The sequence below is a fragment of the Acipenser ruthenus genome, chromosome 3, assembly GCF_902713425.1.
Source record: "Acipenser ruthenus chromosome 3, fAciRut3.2 maternal haplotype, whole genome shotgun sequence".
NCBI classification, from domain to species: domain Eukaryota; kingdom Metazoa; phylum Chordata; class Actinopteri; order Acipenseriformes; family Acipenseridae; genus Acipenser; species Acipenser ruthenus.
Window position 1 is genome coordinate 21,989,542 of NC_081191.1, and position 12,630 is coordinate 22,002,171.

Genomic DNA, 12,630 nt, shown 5'->3' on the forward strand with positions numbered 1-12,630 from the left:
GTATGTATTTTGGCAGCTAGTGTTGCGTGCACAGCTAAATCTCGACTTTGTTTGAAATGCTTACATTTTTAGTCGAGTCAGGACTCCCCAGGAGAACGTCCCCCACTCACAGCAGCAGCCATGACAATGGCAAGCAGGTGACAAGTAAGGGAAAGCGAGCAGCGGCTCCAGCAGAGTAAATCCCGCCACCGGCCTCTGTTACAATTTATAGAATCTCACAGAGATCAAGTCATCTTTGACGGACACGGACATTTTTTGTTTTGCCTTCAGGTACATGTGAAAAACAAAAATGTCCCTTCGGATATTCGCCCCAGCATTACTTTAAATAAATTGGCCACTTTCAAGTCTATGTTCAAAACACCAGAAGGTTAGTCACAGTTTTGATAGCAATGTAATGGTATAATGCACTGCTACTGTAGTAAAGCCTTTGCTAATCCCCTGCCTTGGCAACCGCTGAATAATCTGGTATTTATTAAAAAAAACACATTCCCATGAATGAAAGGCCAGAAAGAATGAAATCACTTCTTAATTATTTTTTTTATGTTTTTAGCCACATTCCCTGAAGTCACAAACTAACAACAAGAAACAAGACTCTTAAAGCCTAACTCCATGGTCTGTGTTGTTTCAAAAGGCAGTTTTTAAAGCCACTGAATTTTGCCGACAAGCAGCCACAGGAACCGTGGCAGTCCCAAACTCAGACGCTTAAAAAGAAAAACGCATTGACAACAGTTCTCACCTCCAGCTTTGCAACAAATCACAAAACCAGATTACAGACCTTTGAAGGAGAACAATAAAACTTGCCACCTAAACACAGCAGCAGTTGAAATTACAAAAATCTTCCCTATACCCAGATACAAATTTGACTAACAAAAAAAAACAATAATACCCAACTCTATGACTCCATTAGCACTGCAAGGCCTATCTGTAGTGGAAGCAGGGAAACTCTTGACAGTATACTACACTGTAAGCCTGTGACAATAGTCTGTGGCGGACAGCTTTTGTAAAACTCATGAATCACGGAAATTGCAGAAAGTCCTGAAAACAGACCAGTCCTTGTTGCCAGCACACAATTTAAATGCATTTCACACCAGCCCAAGCTCAGTTTATTAAATCTGCTGACGGCATATTGAAAACGTTAATTTGAAATGATTCTTTCAAATAAAACTTCAGTATGCTCAACATCACTTTTTAAAGGAAACAAATTTGATTGAAACATTAATTTAACTTTAGAAAAAATAATAATTATATATTGATGATGGACAACTTGCATGTGTTAAAGATAGTAATGCGATCAATTTAAGTGATCCAGATGTCTCTCATTTTGGAAATGTCATCACTGTGGAATCTTGCTTTCTTTAAAGTAACCATACACATGCCAGTTGGCCAATGACAACACTGTTAAAACTCCTTCACCATATCTGATGCAGCTGGTGACAGCCTATCCTAGCCACCAAGTTAAACAAACAGTATACAGTAAAGAGGGGTTCTTTAAAAAGTTTCCTTACAGCAGGTTGACTGTCATTGATTTCAAAGGAAGAGCTGCTTAAAATATCCATCAACACATATTAATTTCACAAATTATATTTTATATAATTTATATAACAGGCATTCTATTTTATCAATATTTTATATTATAGATCATAAAATATTTGATATTGCTAAAATAAACCAAGGTTTACAAATATGTCTACACATCACTTACAAAAAAGGCAGTTGTTTGGCTACATATATGTTGTTTGTGCTTATATTAGTAAAGGCAACTGTATAGCCTGTCAATTGCTGTGAAGTACTATTTAAATTGTAAAATGAGCATCTGGCAAATGTGCTGAACAGACAGAACAGTAACTGCACAGTGTTATTCTGGAGTCCTAAAACAAGCTACATGGAAACCATTTGGGTCAGGTGAAATCGACAGTTCAACTGCTGATTCATAATCAGCTCTATATTTCGTGTCACACCAGTTCACCATCAAAATGCCTTTAAGGTAGAACGTTCCTTTTCCCACATACTGTACTGCACTAAACCCAATAATCTAAACAGTGTAACCACTCAACCCTCACTGTGTCTTTTCCAACAGGTATAATGAGCCACTAATTCATATATTCTGTTGGATGTTCTATAGCATATTAAATCACTTGAGGTACATCCCTAGTCATCAACATCTACTGACGATTCCTGAGTTAAGTTCTTTTTCAGCCTATACTGAGGTATGTCTAAAGTAAAAAGGCTTTCAGGCGATTGAGTAACTACAGTAACTTTTTTTTTTTCTTTTGTTTCAAGCCAACAACTTTGTCTTGGCTTCTTTATATCAGGCAGAAGTTTCCTGCCAGTGTCTAATTCAGTATCTTATACTGAATCAAACACCAAGTCATAAAACCTAAACTAAACTAACTAATCTGGAAGACAAATGTTTAAGTTATGCAAGTCAGGCTGTACTTTTAAAAAAGACCATCTTTAAAGAAAAACTAGCCATTTTGTACCCCATTGCAAGAGTGTTTATTAAAACAGAAAAAAAAAACACCTCCATTATCCCAATCCAAAGCACATGTCTCAACTATTCAAAACAAAATGTTTCATCTATCACGTTCAGTCTGAAGCTACAAATGAGCAGGGGAAAAAAATTGATTGTTCCAGTAACAAATTGCCAAAACAATTTGAAAAAGGAACTGTCAAAAAATAATGGGGGGCTGGAGCTCAGACTTTGCCTGGAGACAAGCCAAATCTCTCGGTGCTCTCAAAAGTAATTTTCTCTGCCAGACATTCTGGTTCTTTCTCTTCCCCAAGAGCAGGCCCAATGATCCGTGAAGTGTCATGAATTAAGCTAAATGAGTGCCGGTAAAATTTCTGGACAACGATTGTGTGGTTCACAAAGTTCAAAAGCAAGTTGGGAAATAAAACAGCACTGTCAATTGGTTCAGTTGAGGGAGGAAAAAAAGAGCTCTAGGGCACACCAAGCTGGGGCTTATGTGGTAGTAGTGGGGGGGGGGGGGGGAGTTAGGTGAAGAATTAAACATTACAAAAGCATTAAGGAAAAGTCTCTCACAGCAGAAAGTTTTTTCAAAACCATCTTTTTTTATTGATTGGAAGTACATTTTACGTATTGAATTCATGACAATGTATTGTGCTTTAGAAACCCCCTTTGTAAGTAATCACTATGGTTAAGCCAGGAAGTGACTGCTTACTGCTGGAAATCCTTTACAATTTTTTTCGACTGTGTAATTCCATAAGTCGCAATATGGAATTAAAAAAAAAAAAAACACGCTTGTGACGTTTTTTTTTAATTAAGCTAAAATTACGACCACAGTATTGTGGTTTTAAAATTGCTATTTGTTGTACCGGTCTACAGAAGCTGGTATATTCAAAATGTGATCGCTTCATAAGACAGAAGGGTTAGTAATTTTACTGAGGGCCCAGTACTTGGAAAACTGAGTGTATCTGTACAACGAATTAAAACTTTAATGAGAAAAAAAAAGTACAGTTGTATGCTGCTTTTCAAATAATTCACTGCCTGAATGAATTTATTGGAAGAAAATTACTTATTCAAAAGCACTTTAAAATAAAAGGTATGCATAGGATATAAAGATAAATACCATTAACCCATGGTTTTTCAGTGTGAAAAATCACTTGCACACTGTGGTTACTTTCTTTTTTTTTATTTTGCAGAGAGATTAAAAAAAAAAAACAGGACGGCAGGTTTCAGAATAAAACTGACTACGCTCTTGTGTATGTCCTGGTATCAAAAGGCAAGGCAAGTTGTTTTTATCTGCACTAAGACAGCTTTGTCAAAAATTCTTAGATCACAACACTGCTTTGACACGAAGGATGCCAGCTTCATTGATATATTACAAGAGGTTTATATAGAATTAACTCTTTAAGATGAAATCTTGCTTACAGTGAAGCCAAAATATATGCTTAAGCTCATTTCTACAGCTGTCAAAGCCAGTTTGGAGAATATCATTATTTTGATATACTTTTGAACAGGAATATTATTTTTATTTACTGTTGTGTTTGTCGTAAAAAATAAATAAGTTCTTTATTGGTCACCTTTCAAGTAAAATCCTTTTCTATGTCAATTTCTATTCAATGATATTAATGTACTCTATACTTTTACTTAAGTGTGCAGATGAATGAAGTGATCAGACATGTATTTACATTCCATTATATATGTGGTATTACTAAGGTTAAATATAGTTTGTAAAGTAAAAATTCAATAGAAAAAAATAAGCATCTATCATCAGACAGCAAACTGCCCTTGTGGTGTTAATGTGCATGGAATTCCTACAGTAGTCTCAATTTGCACAACAAAAGTATCAAGCAGCCATGTTGCCTAAGACCATTTTAACCCCTCACCCCCCATAGCTCTAATCACCAACTGGCTGTGTGTTTTTTGGTTGTGCTGGAGGGGTCAGACTGCCCTTTTCAAGGGTTAAAGAGAACAAGCATTCCTTTGCAATGGTCTAAGCTGCTTCACAATGGAGTGGTGGCTGGGAATTGTTGAACAAACAGTGGAAAGGTTGAGTAACTCCAACTTTACCCACTGGCACCAGCACATTATTCATTCTAATCCATCAAAGAGACACGAATGTCAAATACAAAGTGCAGCGTGTTACTAGTAAAAACAGTGCAAAAAGACAGGGGAACATTTTACTCATCAGATTTGTATCTGCTGAGGCGATGGCAAAGGCAGGTGAATAACTGCCACTGCTTGCACTGTTTTAAATATTTGGAGAATGTACACCCTGCAGCAGAATCAACTCACTGGGCTTTAGAAGGGTGCAGGTTTAGAAAGCCATTTTCTACCTATAACTGGCTTTAGTGGTCCCTTCACTTCCAAGATTTGCTGACAAAAAATAAAAATAAATGCTTTTGAAGTGTTATTTAATAGGTCAAAAGATATCAAAAATACAATATATCTATATCTATCTATCTATATATATATGTGTGTGTGTGTATGCAAATCAGCAATGATTCAATAGGAAATCTTAACATGTTTACCAGAGGCAAATTCTACACCTGTTTTATTCCAGTTACAAAGTTTCTACTGAAAAAAACACAGGTTTAAACAGATTGTGTAATAATGGAGCGCGCACGTCAATATATTTCCATTGCAACTTATCACATACTGTTTGTTTTCACTGTTACCACACTGGGTAAAAAGCCGACTCTGAAGTAAATCAATAGGACATTGCCTTATGTTTTTTTTTGTTTTGTTTTTTAAATGAACTGATCCAGTCATCCCGTTAACAACCCTTATTAACAACCCTGTTTAGAAATACAGTAGTATTCACCCCACAAATGCCCCTCCCACATTAATGAAACAACAAATCCCCTACACTGTCTATAACCATTACCACTTCCTTCCTTTCAGTCCGCAGTTCACTTACTGTCATGACTCCCAATGCTGCCTGTTACTGAAACACAATAAACACGTCAGTGACATTCACCCCCTCCCCCCCACCAGATAGACAGCTTTTATTTATATTCTGACACTATCAACAGTGTACTAAAGAATGTCCTTAGTAAGTTTCGTCATAATTGGATAAGCAGTAATCTAGATACATGGCCTACATTTGTAATCCTCTACTACAGTATAGGCACTAGTAAGGGGATAAAAATGGGTTTAGGAAATGAATACATTTGAAATTCCAGAACAACTTGTCTCGGTTTAACACCATAACACCACCACCTTCTTATTGCAGTATTGTCCAATAAGTAGCCAATAGATGTTTTTGTTAAACTCCAAAACCAATAAATAATGCCATCTCAACACCTGAAAAAAATCTATTAACTTTTGAAAAAAATAGAAACAGCTATTGACAAGACAGGTTTTCATCATGAATTCATTACTCTCATGGACAGTCAGAACTCTATTAGGTTCAAACTGAAATGTCTGTCATTAAGAGAATATGTAACCACCACCCTGCAAAGAATCAACAAAAAACTCATACTTGAGTAAATGGCAGTGTGGGTTTCGTATTGCACATATTGGATAAAATACATGCAGATTAGAGATTAGCAATTTTGACTTGGTACTGTAGTGGCAACAAAATTGAGACAACAAATAGAACACGCTATCAGATACAGTACTGGCAAAAGACTTCGTTGCATAGAAACAAAAAGTTAAAACTGTGCAAGTGGAGTCTCTTGGGGACACCAAGTATGCCCTTCAAGACTGAGCTGAATGCACAAAACAAACAGCATGTAAGTAATTCTAATTGAAAGGAAAATACCAATCCCTGAAGCCACTGTAATGATTATACGAGGCTGGCTGAAAACCCACTTTCACCAAGCATGCAGGCAGCCGAGTGTCAGTAAGCAGATATTTACTGTAAAATAACTGCTGAATTAGTACGGGGAGAACATTTGCAATGCAAGCGTTTCCCCAATGGAAGCCCACAGAGGAGCCTACTCTATGTTCAGGTTGTCAATCCCTTGGTTTCAAGACATCAAAGACCCCCTGCAAAAACAGCATCAGTCTCGGATCATATCAGCTGCAAAGTACCACCCAGCTCCAGAGGCCCAAAATTTACACCAAAAAAAAGATTGCTTGTATTTATTGGTGAACAAACTGGAAAACAAGGTCAGTCTAGTGCCATTTGCATGATTATTGTTTTTTCATAATGGCTTCCAAGAATATCACTTGTTCTGTTTTTTGGCATGAACTAATGTCTCTTTTGGATGATGTATATAAAGCAATCCCAGATTTACTGTTTACAGGTTCTGCTGGACTAGTTTGTGTATGATAAAAGGAAAAATGACTTTCATGCAGTCTCTCCCACAACACAGTAGAAGCTGAATTAACAAAATTTCCCCTTGTCCAATTAAACTGCATGGATTCTCCATGTGGACAAATATGTTGTATGTGAAACGAGAGTAACAAGGGTGCAAGGGGACAGTGAAACAACTGAAGGCTGAAACCAAGAAACAAAAATACCTTGTTTTGAAGGGTTTTACAGGATCAGTCTGTAATGATCTTTGTTGCAGATAACCATTGCTACGTTTTGTATAATTTTTCTGGTACTTCAGACTATACGATATTGTACACTAATAAGTTACCAGATACTTAATGTACATGGCTGCAGGACACATTGAGATTATCAAATACTCCAGGCAGGAGGCAGAGGATTCAACTTTTTTTGTTTTGTAACTAATCATCACGCTAGCTGCCAGTAAGAAGTGGGCAGACGTTTCATGGGAAAGAGGACTCCTGCCCTTCCCAGGAAAGTTGTCAATGAATCAGAGACAAGATCCAAACAGCTTTGCCAACTCTTGCAATTTAATTGAGTCACGTGGCATTCCAATGTATACAATTTAACCCCATGTTGCAATTTCCAAAAAATGAAATCAAATAAAAAAACATAACATTTTCACAGATCACAGATTTTTGTTTTTTTACAGACATACTATAAATCATCAGGGGTGTGGAAATCAACTTCTCCTGCACCCAGTGGAAATACAATAATGTACTATATTATCAGGGCCAGTAGTAGGGTTCCTGCTAAAGTGACCCAACCTGTAGGTATTTAACGGATTACCTACTTAAAGATCCAGTCTTTCAAGAGGGAAATTCAGTCAGAGAAGATTTAATATGAGCCTGGTTGCTGACACTGCTCATTTCAGAAAAAATACAAAAATAATTACAAAAAAAATGTTGATATATCCAACCCTTCTAACAATCTTGTAATTAACAAAAAGGTTAGATTATCAAAAAAATATCTAGAGCTGCGATTTGGTAAAAACAAAATGTACGATTACTCTTGCATGTTTTCAATCTCCAATCTCTCTCCTATCGCTGTATTCCCTGCTACATTCAATATTTACTACATCTCTAATTGAAGTTGAACACTTTTCAGGGTCACAACCATACTCTTTCAAGATTACTTTTGTTTGTTTAATATTAACATTTGACAATTGTGAAGGATTCACATTCATACCAAAAGTTTTGCAGGTCTCATATTTACTCCAGACATACCCGAAAAGCAGAAATGATATTTTTCAACAAAGCCCTTCCTTCTCCCTATCAACTCATTGCAAAAAAAAAAAAAAAAACTCTACTGGTTAAGTTTGAGAATTGTAACATGAACCACATTTTGGATTAGGCCTAATTGTAATTAGAAAATTAACTTTAAGGTCTGTTGACATTGAGAAAAAGCTCAATAACTATTCAACTCAGTTACATGACACTGACTGAAGGACTTGTACTAACCTAAAAGTAAGCAAGAACCAAGCTGGAGAATGTGCTGCCCATGGGGAGGGGCTCCCTCAATAGCTAAATTATTGTTATTTGTTTATTTAGCAGAAGCCTTTATCCAAGGCGACTTAGAGACTAGATAATGCAAATAAAAATCAAGTTTTTCTTTTTTCCACTTTTTATATCACAGGGATCTCATGTTTCATGAATGTTGACATACCTGATAAGTTCAAAAAAAAAAAAATTGCCCAAACTGAGTTTATTTAAAGGCTACAGGCCAAAGCACATGCATTGTTAAGTAAAGACTGGTTTCATTTTGTCAAGAAGTTCCAATTTAGGGAGAGACAAAGGAATCCATTTAATATGCATCCTTGCCATAATTTTCTTTGATGGTAGAAATAATAAGAAACCAACAAAACAACGTGGGAAATCATATTTAAAAAGTGCTTCATTTTGCAATACAAGTATAAAATAAAGTGTTGAATTTAGCATGGGTATCATTCTAGCTAAAGTGGACCAAAGATTTGCGTCTACTCATTTTGAGATTTTGGTATTTGGAAATAAGCTTTAAAATGATGCCATTGTCTTGGTCATCCACACAGGTGATAAATTATGTCAAAGGCAATCAACTGGAATGTGTTACACACACCTCTTATTCTGCATGAGCACAACAACTACACTGGGGTCAGTTCCTCCATCACATGTGGTTTATGTCTCATCTACCACAAATGGAGGAAGCCACTGCCCAGGACTTGGTCCACTTCTGCTGGAATGAACTCTAGTATAAGTTCAACATGTTCTTGTCTGTAACACACACTGTCTTATGGGAATTTCAACTGACCTACACAGCTGACAAGTCTGCAAAGAGGATGTCACAGAATAGACTGAACTTCGTCATGAAACTGCTCATTGGGCATATAACAGCGGGGATTCTGAATGATGACCTCCCTATCTTGATAAAAGATGCTTCTCTTCTGTGAAGCATACTTCACTGCTATTAGTGGATTGCACAAGCACAACATCTGTGAGGGAAATCGGTAGTTGGTAAAATATTTAAGCTAACTCAGTTTTGTTTTGTTTTCTTAACAGAGAAAAAGGAGACCAAAATCATGGATTTCTTTTTTGTCTGACAACAATGATTTACACAAACCCAGTTTTATAATGAAGTGGTGTGTGTTGTACTCTATTTTTCATTCACGCCTAAAAAAGACCCCGCAAGATCCTTTATTAGACTGTCCAGATATTTTGCCAGGCCTGACAAGGTGTTCTAATGCCGTTAAACAAGGAGACTGCAAAATTTAAAACGACAAGCAGGCAGACATATGACATATGACATGACCATGACAAAGAAGCTCTTCTGTTGGAATTTTAACGACTGCATTTTACAGGCTTAATTACATGTGATATTTTAAATCTATACACACGTAATAAACAACAAGTTAAAACCCCATACTGCTGTAGAAAAATGTAATTCACCGAGAACATACATTGCGAAAATAACAACAAAAAATGTACTGCATGACGTTTGCTGTTACAGTTAGACATCCAGTGCAACTATGTACCCAAGTGTAATAACATGTCATCACTTATGTAGTACAACTGGTAAGAAAAAGTTTAACCGTTCACTTACTTGTCGTATTCTGCGTTGTCTTTATCGCAACGGGCGTCCTTGTGCTTTTGCCAGTCTTTGCCATGTTTGCAGGTAGTCAATAGGACTACATCCTCCGCATTGTGTACATGGTATAAGGCATTCCTAGTGTCTGATCCGATCCCTGTCAAATATCGTTTCCCCTTGAATACCAGCATGTATTTCCTAAAAGGTGGGACTGTATTAAACTTCAAATAACCCCTGTCTCCACCTGTCCTGGGGTGATCTTTAGAAAATAACGGAATAGAAACATCAAAATTAGGTCTAAAGTTTTCGGTCCCGATGCTAGCTTTTGCCAACATGGACTGGCCGATATCAAATCCCAAGTCTTCTGTGTAATCGGGCCATGTGCCCGAATATAAATTAAAAATTAAGTGATTTCTACCATTGTTCCATAGATGCAGGTTTTGGACTTTTGTTTTCAAGCTATGGACGTACTGAGGAGAGAGCAGGTCTCTGTCTAAAGTATCCAAACTTAGGACAAACAAACAGGCTTGGCTGGGGTCTGATGTGTAGAACCTGGATGTCTCGATCGCTGACAAAATATTTTGGTAACTTTCCGAGATTTTCTCCCCTTTTTGTTGAGGGTAGGTGTATACTTTAAAGCCATTTTTCTTGCATATTGAGAAATCAAAGCATGACTCCATACGACACCGTTTACCTTTGTAAATGCTTGCATTCGCGTCCCTTTTCTGTTTTGGGGATATGTGCGCGTTGTAATCCTCGTTTTCCAATTGATCCCACGGTATAAATGGTTGTAAATAGTCTGAAAAATGCGGCCAGGTCTGACCCGGACCCGCATGAAAACCATTTCTGCTATGATTCTCACGCCGGTTCGGATTCCTCGTAGCTCGAACTTGCAAGCCTGCAAAGTAGAATAGCAGAATCAGACAGACGCCGGCGGACAGCAAGATTAAATAGCGTTTTTTGGCCTGCATGTGTCCTGTTTGGATCGAGATTTTTACAAATAAATCCAAAAAAACACGAAGTTTTGCTATCACCACTTCCAGATCCAATCCGCCATCTTCCAGCCTGCAAAGATTTCAAAGAGTTGTCCTCCACCACCTTCTTATTCCGTTCCCAAATCCTTAGATTGATCCAGCGCATGTGGGCGACTTCTTTATCTTTCTCCCCTTCTGTCTATCATTTTTACAAACCGGTGTTGGTGGTGTATCGTCTAATCCAGCAATGGGTTCAGGACTGTCCGTTTTAACCAGCCGATGTTTTTCTCTCTCAGTAGCCGACTACAAGCTTGCTGAAACCGGCGAACTACTTCTACTGGCTGCCTGAGCTGAATAACTGCTGCACAACACGGATACCCTCTGTTAAAATGCAGGGACACAAACAAGCCGCAGAGATATATTTTAACACCATGGACGGAGCAACACACCACAGAATCGGAATCTCGTCAGCATCTGGGGGTTATTTCATGATTCCTGAAAGCTCGTAGTTTATTTAAAGCACTGTAACCATACAAATCCCTGCATTTCTCTTCTCTTTGAAAGCAGCCAGGGTTTGTTATGAAAAATAACCAAGGCTTACAAAGACTGCAATGCTGCGATCTCTCTGGACAGAGAATTCTAACAGTTGTAAACTGGAAAGTCTCTGATCCTAGCGTCCACTTACCGAATGCTCAGTGGTTCCGACTGCTACACTGTAACATTCCAATCCCCACACCACGGCGTCTGACGTCATAACCTCACGCACAGAACTTTCCCATTGGCTAGCGTCATGTCCGGGTACGTGATGCTTCCGCTGCACCCATTCATAACTCCAACCAAGAAAGTAACTGTCTCTTTAATATTTGATTAATTTTCCATGTATAAAGGTAGCCTACTTTTAAGATATTATGGGTAATGATGAGTTACATGCAAAATATGTGTGTGGGAAAATTAATTATATTCCAGAACACGTTTTTAATTTTCTTCTGTGGTAAGCTTGTTTTTATTTTGTATAAGACAATGTTTCGCTGAAACGGGTTGATAACACCCACAGATTTTAATCGTATTATTTATTTGAATCAAACTATTGTACAGATGGTGCAGTGCCCCATATGGTTTTAAAAATAGCTTTTCAATTTTTTTACATGGATTTTTGAAACTATATATATATATATATATATATATATATATATATATATATATATATATATATATATATATATATATACACACACACACACACACTACCGGTCAAAAGTTTTAGAACACCTCAATTTTTCCAGTTTTTATTGAAATTTACGCAGTTTAATGTCTCAATGTACTCTGAAATTAAAGCATCGAACAAATAAACAATTGGAGATAAAAAAGAAATCATGGAATCGTTTTGTTTAACAAAATTTAATCTAAATTTTTGACTCATCAAAGTAGCCACCTTTTGCAGCTATAACAGCCGAAAACACTCGTGGCATTCTTTCTACAATGGAAATCAAATATTGTTCGGAAAGTTCTTCCCAACACTGTTGCAGAAGTTCCCACAAATGTGTTGCACTTGTAGGTTGCTTTGCTTTCACCCTTCTGTCCAGTTCATCCCAAACCAGCTCGATGGGGTTTAAGTCTGGAGGCTGTGCTGGACATTCCATGATTTGAAGCCTACCGTCTTGTTCTTTTCTTCTAAGGTAGTTCTGACATAGCCTGGCGGTATGTTTTGGGTCATTATCTTGCTGTAGGATGAACCCCTGACCAACTAGGCGTATACCAGAGGGTATTGCATGGCGCTGCAAAATGCTGTGGTAGCAGTTTTGGTTCAGGGTGCCACTCACTCTGTGCAAGTCGCCGACTCTGGATCCAGC

The 12,630-nt window shown here is 37.4% G+C and overlaps 1 protein-coding gene across 1 annotated transcript in view; it reads right to left on the minus strand.

The window, feature by feature from the left end:
• Positions 1-11,598, minus strand: part of LOC117394872 (exostosin-1-like) — a 106,656-nt gene extending 95,058 nt beyond the window's left edge. Inside the window, exon 1 of the mRNA XM_033993544.3 lies at positions 9,822-11,598. Within this exon, the coding sequence (XP_033849435.2) occupies positions 9,822-10,777 (956 nt within the window). The 5' untranslated portion in view covers positions 10,778-11,598. The remainder of the gene's footprint in view (positions 1-9,821) is intronic.
• Positions 11,599-12,630: the final 1,032 nt, after the last annotated feature.